Source organism: Nannobrachium achirus, assembly GCF_963921795.1.
Source record: "Nannobrachium achirus genome assembly, chromosome: 8".
Classification (NCBI taxonomy): Eukaryota; Metazoa; Chordata; class Actinopteri; order Myctophiformes; family Myctophidae; genus Nannobrachium; species Nannobrachium achirus.
The window spans coordinates 26,234,311-26,257,524 of NC_137817.1; the positions used below are offsets into that span (position 1 = coordinate 26,234,311).

General features: G+C 41.4%; 2 protein-coding genes across 3 annotated transcripts in view; both read left to right on the forward strand.

Moving 5' to 3' along the window:
- The first annotated feature begins 636 nt into the window (after window positions 1-636).
- serpine2 (serpin peptidase inhibitor, clade E (nexin, plasminogen activator inhibitor type 1), member 2) lies at window positions 637-9,258 on the forward strand. The gene is made up of 9 exons (XM_080731218.1): window positions 637-798; window positions 3,085-3,369; window positions 3,728-3,955; window positions 4,115-4,312; window positions 6,522-6,720; window positions 7,249-7,346; window positions 7,683-7,769; window positions 7,970-8,053; window positions 8,825-9,258. Exons 2-9 carry the CDS (start codon window positions 3,102-3,104, stop codon window positions 8,860-8,862), a joined length of 1,200 nt encoding a protein of 399 aa, XP_080587344.1. The 5' UTR covers window positions 637-798; window positions 3,085-3,101; the 3' UTR covers window positions 8,863-9,258.
- Window positions 9,259-10,094: 836 nt separating this feature from the next.
- wdfy1 (WD repeat and FYVE domain containing 1) overlaps window positions 10,095-23,214 on the forward strand; it is a 36,475-nt gene continuing 23,355 nt past the window's right edge. For both annotated transcript variants that reach the window (XM_080732112.1, XM_080732110.1), the window contains exons 1-11: window positions 10,095-10,273; window positions 12,849-12,916; window positions 14,591-14,664; window positions 14,839-14,893; window positions 15,872-16,022; window positions 16,597-16,709; window positions 19,249-19,375; window positions 20,116-20,221; window positions 21,394-21,495; window positions 21,820-21,950; window positions 22,501-22,609. In XM_080732112.1, the coding sequence (XP_080588238.1) occupies window positions 10,137-10,273; window positions 12,849-12,916; window positions 14,591-14,664; window positions 14,839-14,893; window positions 15,872-16,022; window positions 16,597-16,709; window positions 19,249-19,375; window positions 20,116-20,221; window positions 21,394-21,495; window positions 21,820-21,950; window positions 22,501-22,609 (1,173 nt within the window). In that variant the 5' untranslated portion in view covers window positions 10,095-10,136. The remainder of the gene's footprint in view (window positions 10,274-12,848; window positions 12,917-14,590; window positions 14,665-14,838; window positions 14,894-15,871; window positions 16,023-16,596; window positions 16,710-19,248; window positions 19,376-20,115; window positions 20,222-21,393; window positions 21,496-21,819; window positions 21,951-22,500; window positions 22,610-23,214) is intronic.

The following is a 23,214-nucleotide window of genomic DNA, read 5'->3' on the forward strand; positions in this document are numbered from 1 at the left end:
AACAATCTGCACCCCAGCTGGACTTATAAGACCCTGCTCAAGCAAAACACACACCCATGCAAAATCCTACCCTGAAACTAAAACCCATCAGCACCATCCCTGGTGGGTGGCATAATAAGGCTGTGCTGTGCTGTGCTGTGCTTTGCTGGATCCCAGTCTAAAGGGAGGCTCGGTATTCTAATGGCACTGTACACTCATTTAGTCCTTGTCTGTGTGGGTGTGACTGTGTGTTTTGCGAAGGGTATTCTCGTTGCAGCCCCCACACTATACCCCAGTTAATGATGGGGTTTCAGGTGTACTGTAAACTGAACTGATTTAATTAATTCTGAAAAATACATGGTCAATTTCAATTGGTGTTGCTCATGGTGTAGACCTACTTTTCATAACCTAAAAATGCTTTGGTTATGTAGCCTGTTATTGTAGACTTAATCATTTCCATAGTTGACTTTGGGTTTGGGCATACAGAGTTGAGAAACTGCAGGGCAGGCAAGCAAACACGTCTCCTGAGGAGGATGTCATTTCCTGCTGTACTCGCAACACGCTGCTTACATGTTGTCACACAGTCAGTCACTATTATGCGTTGCTTATTCCACCGGACTTAGAGAGAAGGCGGAGTTCGTGTGACAAAAGCCTCCATTAAACGACACTGGACTCAGAACACCTCAACTTGAACAGACAAAAGGTGTACATTACATTTTTGATTAATAGAATCCGAGCGGAGGGAAAACTGTGATAACTGTCCAGAACCAGCAGAGAAGAGAACCCTCTTCTGTTTCACGCGTGGCAGCTCAGCCGAAGGTAGGAACTGGAAGATTTTCTTTTCCCTGCCAGTGCCAACTTTATTATTTGGATTAAATTAAGTGTAAAACGTATGCGTACAAAAATGTAAACTGTTCTCATGACACTGTGATTAATAGACTAGTCATTTTAGATAGGACATTTCTGTTTATTTGCGTCCACAAATATCATCGTTGCTCTTAACGTTGTCATCTACAGGTGGTCCGTGCAAGTGCTCCTGATTTGATCATTAACGGTCTCTTTCAGTTTCCACTCATGTCCATTGCATAACTTGGTTGTTGTGCTTCTGGGGGTCCCTGGAACTAAATATTTTGAGATGGGGTCCGTGGCCAAATACATATCATTTGGGGGTCCTTCACATGAAAAGGTTTTGAGCACCACTGAAAGAAAAACATAACTTCTTTTCAAATAAACCTTAGAAGGATTTGAAATATTCAAAGACTTGCACACATTTTCACGATTTTTCAAAAATAGCAGATCTACAAGCTGAACTTGCGTTCCCAGGTCCCCCTATGAAGAACATTCATGGGGGGCACAATGAATCCTTGTACCCTGGGCCCAGAATTTGGTGTGACACTCCTGATTATTTATAATAAATGGGTGGGACTGTTTTATATAGGCTGCGTTGAATTTAGAAATAATTGCTGACTTGATTAAACCAAAATAAAGCTGGAACAATTGGTCACTCACTGAATAATAAAAGAAATAAATAAATACTGGAATTGTATTGGTTAAGATAAAGCGTATTAATAATGGGGAACGTGTTTAAACAATCACTGTGTGAACCAGAATAACGGATTTTGAAATGATCATAGGCTACATTTAGAATTTCATAATGGTGCAGAAGTTTCAGTTGAGTTTAGGCCTATTTGAAGCTGATTAAAAAAAAATCATTTTCTCATCCTGCAAGGTGACAAGTAACTATAGCTACAATTCTGAATAAAAATATCTCAGACTCAGTTTGTTCACACCAGGGCTGTTTCTTTCTTTATTAGTTTCAGATGTTTTGGACATTGGACAGTGAAAATTACAATGTATGGTTGTTGTCATGATGTCATCACTTGCAATTCAGACATTCTTATCCAGAGCCACAAAACATGTAAAAACAAGTTAAATGTCTTCTTAGCAGCCTAATTGCCGCAAACATTTAAGTGGCATTTAAGATAAGTGTCTGTGGATTTGAGTGCTGCAGTATGAGAACAAAGATGTATGCTATGATGGTAAGGGGATCAAGTAAACAACCAATATTTAAACTACATAGTCAACAAACTGTAAACCCTTCCAATTTGGTAGATCTTGGTGCTGGTGCTGATAGAATAGCCATTGATTTTGTTTTCTGAATCCAGAACTGAACAGCACAGTGGGAGCATCCTGTAAATTCTTTGAATTGAAATCCCCTTGACAATACGAAGTAGTTAGGACAGGATGGCATACTGGATAAATCCACCATCCCACAATCGAAAACTGACTAGATTCTCAGAGGGTTAGTCAGTGTGTCAGTATCCATCTGACTTGTCAGAGAGAGTGTCCTGTAGAATACAAGAACTCTCACCCCAAAACACACTCGCCTCTGGTCAAATCCGATGACCTTGGAACGTTCGCCACCAGGTATTCCTAAACGTAATACCTCAGTAAAACTTTGCCTAAACCTAACCTTATTCCTCACCTTACCCTCAGTAAAAATGAATAAAAGAAGCACTGGGGGGTAAGCGGCCTGTGAAGGGGGGGGGGGGGGGGGGTGTTTTGGGGTGAGCGTTCTGGATGCCATCCTGAAGGTTACATTTTAAATTGCTCCTCAGCCGAGTGAAAACCTAAAGTACTTGATGTCTTGGTGAGAAAGAGGCTCTATTTTCCGGCGTGTTTAACAACCTAAACCCTTTATACTGTACTTCTTTGACCGGGGCTCACAGGGATCTATACTTGGTACATTCTTCACATTTTAACACGTTTATACACGTTTAGTCGCTCTGGATAAGAATGTCTGAATGTCCTTTGTTTCCTCTACACCAAATCTCTGACCAGAATAAGGACGGTAGGGTTCATGTGATAAAAGTAGGTGACAGATTAACATTTGTGGGAGTGTTTATTATAGCAATGTCTGCGGTACAATACAGGTGGAAGACCTGTGTTGCATGTCAGCCGCCCTTTTATTGTCTCTACACTATCCTGGCTATATAAAGCAACAATAGTCTATATTAATTTAAAAAGAGAGAAGGGGGGGGGGGGGTTATTTTCTAAATGTAATGATTCCCAGGCCATTGAAAGGTACCTCTTTTGTCCCATCAGGTGTTCTGCTGAACAATATGGGGCACTTCATCTTTTTGTGTCTGGGTGTGCTGGTGGTCTTAAGTGGCCACAAGGGGGTGCACTCTCAGACTCCTAGTCCCAACTATGGTGAAAGAGGCTCTGATTTGGGCTTACAAGTGTTCCAGCAGGTAGCCCGCTCAAAGCCCCAGGAAAACGTTGTGCTCTCACCCCATGGAGTCGCTTCTATCCTGGGCATGCTGCTACCAGGAGCCCATGGCGTAACCCGAAGGCAGGTGCTCACTGCTCTCCGCTATAAGAAGAATGGTAAGGACTTGTTTTGATAGTGTTAATGCTAAAATTCTAACAACGGTGAATACTGAGTTGTTATTCTTGAGAACATCCTGAGCTTCAACTGGGAGTTCTTGAGCTCAGTGGCCTTGTGGTTAGAGTGTCCGCCCTGAGATTGGGAGGTCGGGGTTCAATCCCTCGGCCGGGTCATACAAAAGGCTATGAAATGGGACCAATGTCTCCCTAGTGTGTACTTGTACATCATGGCTGGGGGATGCACTCTACTTGACCACCAACAGTTCGAATCAATCAGACCGCAGTGTGAATCCGCCCTTAAGCTTCAACCAAGCTCCACTGCATGAGAGCTTATTCCATTGTCCTTTCTTCCTGTTAGGCCCTTACAAAATGTTGAAGAAGCTCCACAAAACGGTGACGGCCAAGTCAAACCAGGACATTGTTACCATCGCTAACGCCATGTTTACCCAGGAGGGCTTCCCCATGGAGGAGGCCTTTGTAGCCACCAACAAAGCCAACTTCCAGTGTGAGAGCAGGAGCCTCGACTTCAGAAACACACAGCGGGCAGCAGATGAAATCAACACCTGGGTCAACAATAAAACCAAAGGTATGTCCTTTTTCTGCTTTTTACCCCCCTTTCTTCTGGTGTTTGTGACTAAATAATAACTACATTTGATCTATCTATCCATTTCCTGAAAAGTATGTTTTGGACATACAAGGTTTCTGCCTGACAGCAACGATATCATCTTGTTGCATGTGTGTTCAGGTCACATCCCCAGCCTCATCAAAGCAGAGATGCTGGACCCTGCGCTGACCCGCCTGGTAGCGGTCAACTCCATCTACTTCAAAGGCCTTTGGAAGTCCCGCTTCCAGCCTGAGAACACCAAGATGAGGAACTTCAACGGAGGCAACAGGAACGTATACAAGGTTCCCATGATGTCCCAGCTGTCAGTCTTCAACATTGGTGAGTGGCAACTAGGTGGCTGCTTGGCCTCCTGTTGTATAAAAACCTGTATTTGAAAGGCAGTGTTGAATTAGTCTTGTTCTGCGCGCCCCCTGCCGCCCCATATCTTTTCTGAGCAGGGGTCACGCAGCTCACGCAAACAAACATGCATTGATGGCTAAGAACCTCCAAGTTGACACCTCGCCAACGCTTTAGTGTCACAACAGGGTGTTTTAACAAAGAAATGAGCCTGTATGCATATCAATAGACCTGTATAGTAGGTGTTGAGCGACGTGCACGTGCCGTCTCTAGATAAATGACCCCCCCAAACATTGAATCACCAATGCAACATTGTTGAAACTGGTCACTGGTTTGAGCTCCTGGCCCTGAAGATGAGGTAGTATTGTTATTGAATGAAAAGAATAGACAAAGAAGAAAGATAAAAACACAAAATCCAGATACTCACAAGTGGCAGAGGCTGCTTAGTTTTGTCCTGTCCTCGTTCACTTCGAATCCATTCAGCCAGAAGGCGCTCTTCTGAAAGCGGCTGCTACTGTACATATGTGGTCACATTTTGGTAATTTCTCATATTTGAACAATTGAATGTAAGGCCCCTAGTGTGAATGCTACCTAAAGCATTTTAAATTTGAGCTGCTTTTTACTACTACCCAATTTTCTGTCCATTTATATGCTTTGGTGGTTTATGCAGCACATACAGTACATCAGTTGGATAGAATTTACCCTGTGGGAAATGATATACCAGACAGTCCTCTATATTTAGAATACCGGTAGTCAAGACTATCAAAGTAATACAGTTTGTCAGGTCAGTGGGCATGTTCTGGTGCTCCCCCAGGGCTAGAGCTGGGCTTACACCATGTTGGGTTACTCGAGAGGCCTTTGTAGTTCATGAGCCATTCACTACAGTGTGTCGATGGCATCATCTTTTTATCCTAATTTTCAAGGGACATGATAAAACGAAATATATTTTGGGAAGTTTCTAATGTGCAAAAAAACACAACAATATAACGGCCGTGTATTGTTGCTTTTATGGTTTTTATGTGGTACTTGGTTTTATGGGTTTTTATAGCCATTTAATAAACATGACTTGTACTCTGGCATCACTGTGGTTTGGTGTGGTTTGGTGTTCTTTGTTTGGCCACAGACCTCTATAACCACTAAGGCCGTATTTTGCAACTAAAACCCACAACAGAAGAGACATTTGTAATTATTTCAAATGTCAAAGCAGTACTATTAAGCCCCTTTCCCACTGGATTGAAAACCCACGTACACCCACGAACATCTGGCTTTTCGCTTTTGTGGGAATGGTTACAATCTCCATTAATTCCTGGGAATGAATGACAAATTACTGTGCAGTAATAGTGCGCACAGGTATTTGACTCCAGCTTTGATGGGCAGTGATGGAAGCATGACACGCTCAGTGCTATTGACAGAACATTCGTATAATGTTCAATATTCAATCAAAACCAACTTACAGTTGAGGTGGAATTTGTCTGTGTGCTTAGAGATAACAACAAAAGCACAAAGAGTGCGGATGTACAGTTACGTTCCAAATATTGAATGGGTGCTGATTGATCCATCAATCAGCACATCAATCAATACATGGACAATTAATCGGTCATCATATCGGTATCGGCCAATGTTGGCCTTAAACTGCAATATCTGCATCGAAACTATATAAAAATAGGAAGCTGTCATAGATTTTTTTATTTCCATTCACGAAAATATATCTTACCATTTCTGCTAGCCTAAGCAGCAAGCTATTTGCTTGGATGATTTTTATTCATGTGTTCTATACTATGCTATACTTGTGATAGTGATGCTATATGAGAGCTTCTCCTGATTCGAAGGGAAGAGGTAATGCAGAGACTGTTTCACTCACACTTGCCCCTAAAAATAGATCTTTGTAAACCGGAAAGGTAATTTACGAGCACAGTGTGCAAGTAAAATTACAAGCTTCTGTAATCTTTTCAATCCAATGTAAAATAAGAGAGAGGGAGAGAGAGAGAGATTCAGAGAAACTTGCACTTAACAAATTCACTTATGACTTATATTTTATGAAACAAACATTGATGTAGAATGCGACACACCATTAAAACAACCAGTTTATCTCGTTATTAATAAATTATTATTATTATTATTATATAACGTTATTATCTTCAGTGACCACGGGGATTCATACATAACCTTCAACGTTTTGTTCTTCTCTCAGGTCTGGCCAGTACTCCACAGGGGCTGAAATACAAAGTGATTGATCTGCCGTATCACGGCAACACCATCAGTATGCTTATCGCCCTTCCCTCAGAAGAGGACACGGCCCTCTCTGATATCATCCCACACATCAGCACAGCCACGGTGCAGAGCTGGATCAAGTTGATGCACCAGAGGAAAGTCCGGTTGCTCATTCCCAGGTAAGACGGACACACACACCTATGGTTCATAATGTGGTCAAGGATGGTGATCGTCTGTCTTGGAATCGGAAGGTTCGCGGTTCGATCCCCTGCTCCTTGTGGCTGCGCCTCAAAGTGTCCTTGAGCAAGACACTTCACTTCAGTTCAGCTTTATTTCGGACATATTACATAAACAATAAAAGTGCGTTCAAATATATCAGCATATTCTATCCCCCTTTTTCTTTTTTTACACCTTTTTTTGTCCATTGTCCAAGTGTCCGAAAGGCAATTAACCCCTAATTGTGTGTGAATGGGTGAATGTAATGAATGAAGCTGCTATATGAATTCACCATGATGGGTTTTGCTTCCTGTCAACAACAAAACTGTGGCAGCTTAGATTTTTTAATCACACAATGATTTTTTTTTAACAAATTATGAATACAATTATTATGGTAGCGATATATTCAGTGTAGCTTTCCTGTGTCAAGTAATGTAAGTAATGCTCATGAACAAAAATTCCCACTTGACAAACGTGTGTGTTTTGTTTAGGTTTACAGCTGAGGCAGAGGTGGAACTGGAAGCCCCCCTTGCGGCGCTAGGGATAACAGACATGTTCATTGAGGGCAAAGCTGACTTCAGACACTTGAGTGAGTGACGGCATGAATCAAACCTCACATAATAACACATCCGAACATTAGAGCCACTTGAGCATGACTTGAAAAATATTAAAAGTATCACCGGATGTTTACTGCAAAAGAAGCCACAAATAGCTATGAATCACGTCTCGCTGTCCAGTGTGAAAAGCTGAATCACTCTGCTGTTGTTTTTTCCCCTTTCCTGCCTCCCCCACTATTGGAATAAACGCCTTAGAACCAATGAACACGCTTTTGTTTTGAAAGCACTTTAGCGACCCCTTGTGGTGTAATGTGACAAGTGGAAGTTTTTAGAATGGATGATGGATTCAAAATAAGGTATTTTCTCAGGTGCTGAGCCTGTGTTCGTATCCAAGGCGCTCCAGAAGGCTAAAATTGAGGTGAACGAGGACGGGACAAAAGCAGCCGCTGCCACTTGTGAGTATTTGACCTCCACTTGGATATGGGCAGTACCCATCTAATGTGTTTGGGGGTAGAGATGCTCATTTCTATGTTATCAAGGTTTTTATATATTGATATTTCATACATTTGTTTAATAATTTTATTATGTTTTTGTACATTTGTTATGTCTGCTTTTGTGTAATTTCCAGAAATGTTGTTTTATTTTTTCTGCATAGCTGCCATTTTGCAGGCGAGGTCCTCTCCACCGTGGGTCATCGTGGACAGACCTTTCCTCTTCCTCATCCGACACAACCCAACTGGTACCGTACATTTCCTGTCTAGGTTTACTCGACCATGCTATGTATGAACAACACCCTCATGTCACAGGCATAAGCTAGTCACTTTGTCCAGTCACTTTAGAGCACACGATTAAAAAGACATTGAGGCCTTAGTGAAAAAGAAAGTATTCATCGTTTTCCTCCTTTTCTCCATCAACACCATCTCTTTACCGAAACTAGACAATCTACTTGCTACAGGCCAAATGTTTGCACCAGAATAGGGATGCTAGTGGTTATTCTGGTTAACCACTTGCACGTTGACCCTGGCGTCTCTGTTTTGGTCTTGTCAATATAGACGAACAGCTTCCAAATAAATAAATAGGTCACAACGTGGCCTGGGCGGCTAGTATAGCGGTCCAGGCACCTAGGCTGCTAACGCTGTCGGGCTGACAGCGTGTTGCGACTCGGAAGTTCAACTCCCGATCTCGACGACCTTTGCTGTGTGGCACTGACTCCCCATGGTTGTCACTCTCCATCGCTAGCCCCATTTCCTGTCAGACTGTGACACATTGCAAAGCATTGTGATCTTGAATATCGACTACTTTCACTATTCGCCATATGATCCAAGTATATAGGGTTTAAGTGGTTAAAAGTTAACTTTTTAAAAAACAACTATTTTGTACCTTTGACTGTTGGTATAATGGGAGCGGTGCGGCATTCTTGTCAACATACCATTTCAAGTCTATTGGTGTTTCAGCATGATGTTTGTTTAAGGAAACTAAGTTTGATGGATGCTTTTGTTCTCTGTTCCAGGTACTATTCTGTTCGTGGGCCAAATCAACCAGCCTTGAGCTTACAGCAACCTTCATCTGTGGGAGACTTAATATCACTTAAGAAACACACACACAAAACACACACACACACACACACACACACACACACACACACACACACACACACACACACACACACACACACACACACACACACACACAGTTGCTTGTAGCCTCATGTACTATGTGGACATGTTATTTTAAGTATTGCTTTTTTGTAAATTCTTTTCTGTAATGCAACAGGTTGTATGTAACATTTTGCAATGACTACATTTCCAACCGTTTTAAATTAATATTTTGTATGCCATTTCAATTTTATTGCATTTTTTATAAGACCATGAATGTCAAATATTTTTATCTGAACTCTGAAGTTGGTTTTGTTTATTTATCGTGTTACTTTTAAAATGTTGGATGTAGTCCATTTTGGAAGACATTTAATCTGAGTGTCTGTCAACATTGTAGCTTCTTTGAAATGAATGTTCTCTCATTTATGAAGACTTATGTTCTGTTGCCAAACTTTACTTTATTAATATTCAATAAAGTGAACACCCATAACAATTCTTGTGTTTTGAGTTATATCTGTTTTGTAAAGAAATCCAGCCTTCAATATGTAAATTACGACTAATTCTAGACAAATGTTCACCCAATTCTGGATTTATTCTGCGATATTTCAGAATTTTCACCATAAACTAATTTATGAGAAATGTTCAGAAACATATGTTTCTTTGGGAATGTTTTTTGAAAATGTTTTGAAATAAAAACAAAATGTAAGAAATAAATTAAGCAATCCATAAAAATGGGTCCGACTCCCGACCCGGGGTTTGGGAACCGGAAACCCAGCCTTTATTTGGCGATCGGGGAACCAGAGTCGTTCACCCTCAAAATGTTTTTTTTTTTTTTTTTTACTTAAGAGAAAATGTTGATTACAATAATTTTACCCCATTGATTCTGGATGGGGACCCAAATGCATTTAGGTCCCCATCCGGAATAAATGGGGTAAATTTATTGTAATAAATGTATTGTCTTAGTTTGGAATGTGACAAAAAACAAAACATTTCATTGAACTCAATTCTCCATGGTGTGAGAATCAATGGAAAAAAGTAATGTCATTTTGGGGGTGAACTACTCCTTTAAGTCAAGTTCAGAATTTAGTGTGGCGCTCAGCTCCTGGAAATACGGTAATCGTCCTGACAGCGGAGCTTTACGGTCAGCTGACCCTCCTTGCCTTGCGAGTGAGTGGAGGAGAAAAACAACAGCTGAAAAAGAAAAACATTGCTTAGTATACGATCGTCATGGCAGCGGAGATCCACTCGAGGCCACAAACATCCAGACCGGTCCTTCTGAACAAGATCGAGGGACACTCGGACACCGTCACCGCGGCCGTTTTGATACCGAAAGAAGATGGAGTGATAACGGTTAGCGAGGACCGGTAAGTTTGTGGGCTAATGTTAGTGGGTATAGCTGCTCTAAACACCAGCAGCTAGCCAGGATCAGTCTATTTCTTGGGTTAAAAACTCAATCATTGGAGCCCTTGGCTGACGGAGAACTCGCTTGTAAAATAAATCAAGTCTAAGTGTCCTCATTCAGATATATCTAATTTCCATAAGCTGTGGTCGGTGAACAAAATTACACGGATATTATCTATAACTAGGACTGTCCAACTTCATCCGTGTAGTGGCGCCTCCCTTTAAGTAGCCAGACCCAACGTGAGATCATTGAGAACCACCAAGGCAACCAGTGGGGTGCAAAATCTGAAAATGAATGATTAATTCAATTGGACCAGTTATTTGGGACCACTGTTTGCATGCTAAGTTTGGGGTTTTGCTGTTCAGTCACTTCACATCATGATTATATTATAATGATGTCTCTCCCTAATGGATTACATTTGTCAGTCTTGGTGCTGCAAGCTGCAGGGGTCTCAGAAGCTCTGGTTAGGAGTAGCCCTGAATACAGGACGGTACAGGACGGTCATATATGACCGTCCTGTATTCAGGGCTAGGTTAGAAGGAGAACTCCTAACGCTATGGACCAGAGCTAGGGTCCCAGCTGTGAAAGGGTTTAGGGTCAATACATGTGTTTATAATGCTTCCTTGTTGGATGATTACTAACTATGTTACTATGTTTTTTTTAATACATAGGCCTACACAATATTCCTGGAGTAGTTCACCCCCAAAATGACTTTTTTTCCCCTATTAATTACTCATGCCATAGAGACTTGAGTTCAATAATATTTTTTTTTATTTGTCGCATTCCTAAGACAAAAAATGTGATTATAGTAAATTTACCCCCATTGATCCCAATGGGGACCGAATGCATGGCCCTGGATGGGGACCCAAATGCATGGCACTGGATGGGGAAACCATCAGGGTAAATTTACTATAATCAAGTTTTTGTCTTAGGAATGCGACAAAAAACAAAACATATTATTGAACTCAAGTCTCCATGGCATGAGTAATCAATAGGAAAAAAAAGTCATTTTGGAGGTGAACTACTCCTTTAATACAAGGGCGACTGAATAATAACTAAGATTAAAATATTTAATTCTGAGCTCCAACTTACTTTTGTAGAGAAAATGTGTGCACATTCTCACTGTCAGGTCTCATGGCCATGAGACATAACCGCTTCTAATTTTGAAATGCTGTTCTGTCATGATAGCCATAGACAGATAACTATGACAAGAGATTAAAGAGAACACTGAATTAAATGCCTGGATCCCGAGGCTAAGAGAACACTGGAACCTTTGTTCATGAATTACTGTACCACCTGGCCATTTGACTGTGCTTTATTTTAGGTTTAAAAGACAAAAAAAATGGGAACCTGAAAGGTTGTCAGTCAAATGAGGGGCGAGGGAGTGCTGCTGATTTTTATTTCTGTAACGTATTTATTACACATGAAGATTATTGATTGTTGATTATTTTATTAGACAAAAATGAATTACAATTGAAATGTAGTACAGTACAAGTACAGTTAAACACCCTGCCTAAAAGGAACATCCCAAATAAGACCTTTTACGGTCTTTTTTTAAGATTGATGCACGATGAGGTAATCCTTAGTTTCTTTCAACATCTTTATTGTGGAGATTCATTCAAAGAGTCTTGGACCATTAGACCTCAGTCAGCTAGACGACTCATTAGTTGCTGGGCTCTTGGCGGCTCTCGAGCCTTGAGGACACTATTCAAAGTAATAGGCCGACAGAAAAGAACGGGACAGCAAGTGCAATGGAGAAGTGGCGCCTAATGTTCCTAATCGGTTCCTCAAGCTATATAGTTTTTGTTAGGCATTTGTTAGAGGCGACAGATTGTAGTAGATTGTTGTAGGGTTCTGTTGATTGCCTTGGCATAACCAAACCAGTAACTGTGTTAGGCTATAGAGAGAGGGTGCAGCAGCTAAACCAAAAATAATAATAGACAGCATGATTATTAATATTGAATCAAACTCCAGTAATCTATTGGATACAAAAAACACAAAATCACCAGAAAACGGTCTGTAGAGTGAGGAGATAACTGAATGTATTGTCTCGTGTCCACACACACACACACACTCACGCACGCACGCACGCACGCACACACTCACTACTGACACAAAACAGGCAATCTGTGAATGCCTGCCAGCAGTCGGCATGGAATTATGCTAAAAGGAATCACACTCCTTTCTCCAGGTTTCAGCTGAGGGAGGCTTGCCATTGTATTCAGGGTGATTAGCCAACTTTTATGTGGAAACATTCACAGGCTAGCAGTCATTTATTTATCATTTGTTTTGTGCTATTTTTCAACAGCCATCAGTGTTAGGTTGGTGCATCCATCCCCCAATCCGCTCAATAGTCAACTAACAATCAAAAGTGATGCTTTCAGTCAACTAGGAAGTTGAAATTGTTAGTCGGAGACAGCCATATTCCCTAACATTACTGTAACATATATTGTCCACAATTTCAAGATGGCCTTTTGCCACTGTCATAAAATAGCATTTGATGGGTTTGACTCTGACACTTTTGCTTTTCTTTTCAGAACTATCCGAGTATGGCTAAAGCGAGACAGTGGCCAGTATTGGCCCAGTATCTACCATACAGTGTCATGTAAGTAGCATGCCTAAACGAGGACATAGAAAGTGTGTCCATATTGCATTTGCATGTAATTTTTGTCCTACCAGCTGTTCATCGCTTCCAGACATGAACGCCTGGTTGATCTGGTCTCAGATAATATCAGAGAACTACAGGAAAGGACAACAAAAATGTGACTGGTCTGAGATGACACAGATGTCAATTCATTGCAGGATGTTATTCCAAATACCCCAGATATTGTGTTCATTAATGAAATTATAAACACTGTTACTATTTTTGAAATATGCTGGCCATTTGATTTGTATATGGATGTACACTTGTTTTACATCCAAACGTATGAAATATCAGCCTTTGGTAGAATGTATCATGACCTTAAGATATAACTGGCAACTTATTGGCCTTGTGTTTGGGAGTCTGGGACACTTTCTCAAACCTATCTCAGCTATCATAGGCAGTTTGTCTATCCGGAGAAGCCAATGTTACATAATTACATCCTTCAGTAGTGGGGAAAAAAAGAAAATAAAAATCACAAAGTCACTTTTCTGTATGTAGTCATCAATATGTTATCTGTTTCCTCTAAGCATGTGCATCCAGTTGTATCTGGTTGACCATAACATAATGTAACTTTATTCTGATAAGTGGATCTATTATGTATACACATTTTGACCAGATCCCCCAAAATAATATTTCTAAAAATAAATGTGTGTGTGTTCTACTATTTGCCTAATTACAATTGCTATGTGCTTCAACCAAGCTTATAATTGAAACCATGATCTTTTGGTACCTTATCATTTTATTTACAAAACAACTTCCCCATGGATAAAAAGTCTCATCTCACAGAGGGTCAACCCTTAACTCATATAGTGCCAATCCCGCGAAGACTTGTGAAAAGTACTCGAGTACCCGGAGTGCCAATCCCGAGTATACTCGTGAAAAGTAATATATTACTGTAACGGCGGATACATTACCGAGTACAATGGCCGGAGGTCCGGAGACGAAATCCGTCGCTGATTTCGCATCATCACGGCTCCACGAGCACAAAATAGTCATCCCATAACATTGAGGTGGACGGGCGATCTCATCTTTAATGTCCATTATCTCAAAACTACACTTTAGAAGCGAAGATGGAGGCAGATGCTCGCTTATGTTACACATGTATAAAAGCTCCGGTCCGCCATTACACAACTCCACGTGGACAAGGATCGGTTCCGGCGCAGGACGCGATGACGTCAGACCGGAAGTGTTTGCGCTGTTGACTTCTGGCCTTCAAAATAAGATAACGGGGGTGATGCCAACCTGAGGTTGGCATCGTGGACTTTATAATCCGTTAATTTCATGGGCACTAAATGAGTTAATGAGCTTTTATTTAATGTGATTAATTAAACCGGTATAAATGAAGCATTACAAAGCCATAGTTCCATGTGAAATGTTTGCCAGAACATTTTCGGATTGTTTATTCATCAGGCTCCCAGTGTGTAAAAACCTTACAGTTGCTTTTCTTTGTTTTGGATCACTGCAGAATTTCTCTGGCTTTCAGGGCCTCCTAAATGAAAAAACAAAGGGCTTGTGTGCTTGGATACTTAGCCAAACATAATTACCTACAGTACATCTAAACTACCGGTAATTGCATGGCATCGATCTTATCTATGTTTATTTATCTTCTTTTTGACTCTGCATCTCCCTCCATAGCGCCATGCTCCTGTATGTCCTACCACCATGACAGCAGGCGCATTTTCATCGGCCAGGACAATGGAGCTATTGTGGTGAGTGAAGCTGAGCCGTACAGATGATGATATTGACACCCCGGGTCAACTCCAGTGGTGTTTCACGAATGGCCCAGTTTTAAAACAAAACTACCAAATCTGGTTTTATAACGGACCCATTATTTTCAGCATGTGTATATATTTTCTAAACGACACCCTCCTCTGGGCTTCTAGGAGTTCCTCATCTCTGAAGATTTCAACAAGATGAGTCATGTAAAGACGTATCCAGGTGAGATCTCAACAGGGGGGTTTCTGTCTTGCACAAAGTACATCTAATCGGATCAGTATTCAGTGAAAACGCCCCCACTTTACTCTCAGACCTCCTTATAGACATGATTGCGCAAATACCTACTGTACATCACATCAGGTGCGTGTGTGTGAGAGAGAGAGCTGTTGTCATAGAAAAAGACACACACCATTTATCTGTTTCCTTGTTTCTCTTGCTACTGCCACACGCACGTGCATGCGTGCAGACAGAACAACAATGGCTCTTGGAAACTATTGCATTAAATTATATACTGTATATTTTTTTATAGATTTGTTTTTGGGCTTTTATGCCTTTATTGATAGGACAGTAGACTGACAGGAAATTGGCAGAGAGATGGGGAGTGACGCACAGCAAAGGTCGTCGGGATCGGGACTCGACCCCGCAACACGCTGTCAGGCATCAGAGCCTATGTGGTATGCGCCTGGACCAGTAGGCCAGCGGGCGCCTCTTTGAATGATATCTTGATTACACAGCCTATCACGCTGGCATTATAGGTTGATTATAATTACACTTTTCCCTTCCAAGGCTACTAAACACAATCCCTCTAACCAAACTAACAGCCTCTCATCCTTGCCGGCTCTCGTCAGTGGAAAAGAATCTTAGCTGTGGGGAAACTGGAGATCCTGACGCTTCTTAGAGGCATAAAACCAGATGTCACTGTTGGAACGCTCCATCTGGTTTCCACCAGCACTCCCTTAGCAAGAAAATGAGTGAAGAAAGGCAAATAGACAAGGACTCAGATCAGCAGATCAGAATGCTCTCGGTTGGATTTGCTGAATGGGAAAATAGTCTTACATTATGCTCATCATTGCCCGCTGGCAGGGAACCCTCATTTGATGTGATTATATTTATCCAATGGATATGAGTTTGGATGCCTAAATTGAATGTGCAACATGTGTGTGTGTGTTGTGCATGTGTCTGTGTTAATGTGTGTTGCAGCCCATCAGAACCGTGTGTCGGACATGGTGTTTACTCTGGAGAGTGAGTGGGTGGTGAGCACGGGCCACGACAAGAGTGTGAGTTGGATGTGCACACAGAGTGGCAGTATGTTGGGACGACACTACTTCACCGCCTGGGCCTCCTGCTTACAGTATCCTTCACTGTGTGTGTGTGTGTGTGTGTGTGTGTGTGTGTGTGCGTGCGCGTGCGCGCGTGCGTGCGTGCGTGCGTGCACAGTAAAATCTTCTGTGTTCATTTAACTCGGTGTACATGACAAATCTATCCAGATAAACCCTCAAGGGTCCATTTGGTTACACTGCGGATAGAGGAAGACTGGTCACCTAAATATGGTGGGCACCTTGATGTTAAATTAAACAAAAATAAAGAATTTGGAAACTGGTCTGAAGTAAACTGAAGTACTGTATACATGATTTGAACTTTTGACTGTTACGGCCTAATATTTCTATAATTGCTACAAAACATGTGGCTCGCCAGTCATGATAGGCATAAACAAGAAGTGGAAGGATAAATATAGATCTGATAATACTTTCCGGTTACTGTGAGCAAAGTATAAATAGCTTATCTCCAGATACCATAATAACTGTTCCTTTCCTCTAGCTGAATTGATGTCTGCTAAGCTTGTGCCGAGTTTCCGTGCAGGTTTGTCACTTGGTCAACGTTATGACAAAGAGCTTTTAATCTTCGAGCCTTGACTCAATGCCAAGATACGACCATGAGACACAGCATGCCTTTGTAGGGGACTACTCGGGACAGATCACCCTGCTGAAACTAGAGAGACAAACCTACTCCACAATCACTACACTGAAGGGCCACGAAGGTAATGACTACTGTTCTGTTCCTTAGGGTTTATAACAGTAGGGCTGGGCAATTAAGTGAAAATGCATCAAAATGTAGGACCTCTCACCGACTTAACTCATTCATTGCCTTTTCAAAATGGTCCCCAAGTTTCTCACTGCCACGATCCTAAATTTCTAGTGCACAGATACATTCTTAGTGCACGGATCGTGCACGCCCATGCCTAGATCATGCACCATATGTGTAGTACTTTTTCACAGCTTTCAAACAAAAAGATCCGCTTGGAAATCCATTCAGGCATTCATGAGATAGAAGCCTTCAAAGTCTTCAATTGTAAACAAACATGGCTGCCATTTTGAAAGATGTGTTTGTTATGGGGCTAAACATGCAATTTCGCGATTGCGATCATGCCTAATACATTTTATACAATCGGGAAACTCGGGCCGTGGCAATATGGGGGTACTGAAATAACACGGGAAACTCGTGGCAAAGCAGTGAATGAGTTAATCTGGCTCATGTCTGTTAATTGAATAAATGAGAATCAAAGTTATCTGATTATTTTAATTGTATTTATTTCATATCAGCAAATCTATATAAAAAGTGTTATATGTTCAGTAAAGACCTTGTCGGATAACTGAGGTCAGAGTAAAAGTATCAAATAAATGTTCTTTAATCGCAATTGAGGCAAATGTTTGAATAATAATCGTGATATTGATTTGAAGCCATATCGCCCAGCCCTATACAGTATAACAGGCACGTAATGCATGCACACACGACCACACAAAGAACAGATGAATCATGGGAGTTGTGCGCACATGATTAGACTTGCTACACAAATGCACAAATAAGTATGCTTATCATAAAGCCAGATAAGCAGACATGACTGCACCATTATGATCGATGACCCAGATTCCTCCCCGGGACTTACTTATGTGAGCAAAGGAATGACACACTGGAGAATGCTTGATATGACCACATGAACAAGCAGCAGCTAAATATGGCTTCTGCACGGTTGAAATTAAATCGAATCATCATCCAGCGGGATAACAATTTATTGGGTTACATTTTTTATTGCTGTAATCATATAAACATGTATCATGTAAAAGTAAAATACAATTCTAATATGTCCTATTTACAACCAAAATATGTTCTGATAAGGTCTTGTGATGAGCTTTTGCCATCCATTTCATAGCCTTACTTTACTGTCATTTGATGGTCTTAATTTGTGACAGATTAATCAGTTATGATAATAGTTGGTTGCAGCCCTATTTGCACACACACTACCATGTGGAAGCAGTGATGTAAATGGACTATAAAGATAAGCATTTTATCATTTAAGTGACCTTTTTCACTTTGCACCAGAAAGTACCCAGATTATGCATTTCAGTCTCTCACTAATTTCTACTTATTTAATGGGTGTTTAATTGCGATCAACACATTATAATTATGTTATTTCTGGTTTCGCCAAAGGATCATTGTGTTAACTACGAGCAAGACACATGAATTTCAAACTAAAGACACATGGACATAGTCCGTAATCCTAGGCTGAGAGGCATGTGGAAGGCCTGAGGAAGAGCTTTTGACTAGAAACACGTCAGTGTTGTAGACTGCAACTGAAGCCTGGTTGTTTAAGCTGCCCTTGAAGCATTTCTTTAATCTGTGTGAGCAACATGAAACATACTTCTGCTTTTAAGTAGCCTACCACTTTATGACCTATTTTACCCTTTTGGAGGCTCTTTTTCTCATTGCACTAGTGCATGAGCATGACTGGAAAATATTGGTTATTTGCTATTAATTTGTCCCATTAATGAAATGAGTGGAAAATCATGGGGTCAAATGTTTGCTAATCAACATGATGGTGTATGTGGAATGCTGTGAATTGGATCATGATGTCATTATCAGCCTGTTTAATATGTATTTTACTTGATGAATGAGACAAAAGAGGAATAGTGGTTATTACAATCACTAGGCAGAAGGCATTGTAGGTCTCCAGCTAGATACATGCAGAAGACAGCAGCTGTTTGCGTCTTGTTGCTGAACTCCAGCTAATATTATTAGCTACCTCCATTTAGCCACAGTTTAAAGGTGGCTGTAGTGCTTCCACAAGGCACCGGATGGAGCCAGGCAACAGGCAGAAACAAAGCAGTCTTATGCTACAAGCTGTCCCATGGTAGCTCAAAATCGGTAGTGGTCAGTAACTAAGTACACCGGTGCACTTGAGTAAATTAGTAAAACTTGAGTATTTGGTTTGTTTTTTGCAAGCTGATATATTTTTTTCTCCACTACATTTCTAGGAAGGGAACTCTTGGGACGCAAACTCACAAAGATATATTGTGAATTAAATATTTAAGCCTTATTCCAAATATAATGAAAATAGCCAATCTACAAGCTCCTCTGAAAATGTCTAAATTATAAAATGTAATTTTGTACTCTTGAATATTGAGTATTGACTTTGTCCACCACTGCTCACAGTCCATCTTTAATCTCACACATGAAACAAATGATTAACAATGCCACCTCTGTCTGTGACTTACCCTGTCTCTGTCACCTTTTACCCCAAGGTAGCATAGGGTCGCTGTGGTGGGACCCAGTCCAGAGGCTTCTGTTTTCGGGGGCCGCCGACCACAGTGTCATCATGTGGGACATCGGAGGCCGCAAGGGACGAACTCTGCTGCTACAGGGACATCAGTAAGTCCTTAGGTGTTGGATTGTATCATTAGCGGGAGAGAGGAGTGAAGCTGGTGAGCGTGTCGATATTGTGACGTAGCATTTGTTCGGCTTCCCATTAGTTCGACACTAGTGAATGCTAACCTGGAGAAATGCTAACCACTATGCCTAAACCTAACCCAACCCTAACCTCAGTAAAACTATGCCCAAACCTAACCCTTAGTCGAGCTAATGACATGTAGAAATGTCAAGCCTTTCCTGTGAAGCTGATGTTCTCTCTCCACCATCGTGTTCTCATTTACATGATACCAGTAAAAGATTGAGGCGGTTTTTCACTTCTGACAGATAACCACTTGTTTTTCATTTTATTTCACTCTCTCTGGCTCTGCCTCTCTCCCTCCCTCTCTCCCCTGTCAGTGGCAGGTCTCAGTAGTGCCAGTAAAAGCTGTCCCTAGAGGCAGAGCAGACTGTATCTTCTCTCTTTTATTTTCATACATATTTCACTAGCCTGCAGCGCTGCTGTAAGAGCAATGCATGCGCTCCGAGACGTATCTGTCCAAGCCATTATAGATCCTGTTGCGCTGTTGTTGTTTTGAAAACGAGAGTTGTTTGACAAGTTGCAGGTGGTTGTCAGACACCCATAAGGAGCAGGTTTTGTTACCTCACGGTCTACCCGTGTCCTAGGAAATGATACTTCCTCCTCTCTGTTTTCTACCCGTCCCCATTCTCATCTTCCCCTCTGCGTCTCCCTCTGTGTGCAGTGAGCGCGTGCAGGCCGTGCGCTACCTCCAGTTGACCAGGCAGCTGATGTCGTGCTCCGCAGACGGAGGCATCACAGTGTGGAACATGGACACGACCAGAGAGGAGGTACACTTCATCACACACTGGATCCCAACACGGTGCACTCTGGGATGTTGGGAGTTGTAGGATGGAATAATAACCACCTAAGCCCTATTTGCTGTGCTCAGTGATTCTCAAACAGTGGGTCGGGACCCATATTGGGACGCATTTTTATGGGTCACAAGTAAATATCCATTTTCGTTTACTAATTGTTTTATTATTATTTCAAAAGGTTTTCATTTTTTTTTTTCACTTTTTCATGAATACATATTTTTATATTTTTCCAAAATCTATTCATGAATAAATAAATAAATCAAAGAAATTTCACAAATACAAAAAAAGCCATGTGAAACTAACTCACAACAGGAACCAAACACTGGTTTGGGTGTCCAAAAAAGTCTCTTTTTGAATCTCGAGCTGCAGGTTTTGGAACCACTGCAGTGTACTTTATACAATAAATAGCCAAAGACAATGTTCTACAAGCTCACAACACTTTGTGATAAGAGCTATTTCCGCTATTTTTGACTTTTTCTGTTTTTTCTTCATGTTTTGAATATGTTTCTATATGCCCAGAATTGGGACGCCAGGGTGGTAACAGGAAAGGAATGGAATAGAAGCTGCTGAATCACATTAGCACTGTGCACATCATTTAAAGTAACTGAATAGAACGTAGCTCAATAGATATATTGATTTATATTTGCATATTGTTGTGCAACTCAAAGGGACTAGATTTACAAATGGGCAGCGCAGTGAGCAGTTGGGGAAAGCAGTGTAAAGATTAAACAGCCTCTTGTTTCCATGGATACTATGAAGCACAGACGCATTGCCTCCCTCTGGTGTTGTAAAGAGAAAATAGAAATTCTGTGACAATTCTGTCCATAGACACGGGCTATAGTATGAACTATGAACTGTCTTGACGATAGAGCAGTGGTTCGAGTCCCGAGCCCGACGGCCTTTGCAAAAGAGTGCAAAAGAAAACCATTATAAAAATACGTACAAAATCATCAGTTAGTAAGTGTTTATTCATTAAATTGCCTCAAACTAAGGCCCATGAAGCAAAACTATCAAATGTACATGTTTTAAATGTACATTTGATAGTTAACACGTTGACTTGCTGTTTTCTAAGTACTGTACATGGTGTAAAGATGTTGTTACATGTGTAACAGAAGTGTGACCCTGTGGACTCCTTTCTCATCTAGGCTCCTCAGTGGCTGGACAGCGACTCGTGTCAGAAATGTGAGCAGCCGTTCTTCTGGAACATCAAACAGATGTGGGACTCCAAGACCATAGGTCTCAGACAGGTAGGAGATCTCCTCACACCCTTCACAAGATCACAGTTTAGAGAGAAAGAAAGAATACCATCTTGGGACATCTTAGTGTTTCAGGATTTTCTATTATTATCTTTTCATTAGCTATACAAACATTATCAAATTAAAGTATTCATAGCAGTGGCCGTCCTAATCACTAGTTACTCGGACAAGATGTTGCACTGTCGAATAAAAAGTAGAAATTCATCATAAGTCACTTTTGAAAGAAGTCTGGTCCAAAGTTGTGTGGGCTGGTATTGATCCATCCAGCAGTCCCCTGTCCCCAGACTCATTTCCTGATGTATTTCCTGTCTGCAGCACCACTGCAGGAAGTGCGGCAACGCGGTGTGTGGGAAGTGTAGTTCCAAGCGCTCCACCTACCCCATCATGGGCTTTGAGTTCCAGGTGCGGGTGTGTGATGCCTGTTTTGACACCATCAAAGAAGAGGAGTAAGTACCTGGATTCTCAGTTCGACTGCCACGGCTGACTCAGTTTTACAGTTTATTAACCACTTCAACCCTGGCATCCTGATTCCTGCGAACATTCAGCAAAGTAGGTGGACATTTGGCGACAATAATAGCAAAACGACATGCTCGCAACTAGTCGCAATGTGACATGTGAGCTTATAGATCTGTTATTTAAAAAGGAGGGGGCCAAGTATAGAGCCTTAGTGACTCCAGTCAACTCGGTATACAGGGTTTAAGTGGTTAATTAATTCCCGGAACCTTGGATTCTTTGCTTGGTAATTGTATAGTACTGTTTCTGAGTGTCACTATACATTGAGTAACATAATTTCATCAGAATTTATCTCACTGTCTTTGTGTGTGTGTGCGTGTGTGCGCGTGTGTGTGTGTGTGTGTGTGTGTGTGTGTGTGTGTGTGTGTGTGTGTGTGTGTGTGTGTGTGTGTGTGTGTGTGTGTGTGTGTGTGTGTGTGTGTGTGTGTGTGTGTGTGTGTGTGTGTGTGTGTGTGTGTGTGTGTGTGTGTGTGTGTGTTGCAGTCGAACACCCTTGGCAACATTCCATGAGGGGAAGCACAACATTGCTCACATGGACATGGACCCGTCCAGAGGCCTTATGGTGACCTGCGGCAGCGATCGCATCGTTAAGGTCAGCTGTCCCACTAAACATCACATAATTACAGAAAAGACACTGTCTGTAGTCGTGAGAATAAATCGGTTTAAAGTTGCGATCTGTAAATATCCTACAGCTATATCCTACCGGGATTTGAACCCGGTCTATCTGCTCTTCAATAACGGAGCAGATAGATAATCTACAACCACCGCAACCACTATACAGATTTGCTGCTTCAACTCTTCGGTATTTACTGCTCTTTTCCTGTAAATGTCCTGCAAATGCATTTTTTCCACCGGTTTCTTTCCCTGTTTTGCTTTTTAAGTTTTTATGGAGAACAGAGCTTATTTTTGCAGAAACTAGCAAAAATAGCTGATCTACAATCTACATTTCCTGCAAATCCCCTGAAAATGTACTGTCTTGCCAATGGCAGGACATGCGAAGTTCTGAAATGGCACATCTGTAAAAAGAAATAAAGACATTTGACTGGCAGTGAAAATGTGTTTGAAATCCTGAAATGTCATTCCTTGACTGGTATATTGGGCTTTTTTAAGACTCTTCTAATCACAGAAAAAGGCAGACCTACAAGCTCACAACGCGTTGTTGTTGTGAGCTTGTAGGTCGGCTATTTCTGACGGGTG

Coding starts and splice junctions, on each gene's coding strand:
- serpine2 (XM_080731218.1), top strand. CDS start 3,102: ATGGGGCACTTCATCTTTTTGTGTCTGGGTGTGCTGGTGGTCTTAAGT. Junction 3,370..3,727: donor TCTCCGCTATAAGAAGAATG/GTAAGGACTTGT, acceptor TCTTCCTGTTAG/GCCCTTACAAAATGTTGAAG. Junction 7,347..7,682: donor AGCTGACTTCAGACACTTGA/GTGAGTGACGGC, acceptor GTATTTTCTCAG/GTGCTGAGCCTGTGTTCGTA.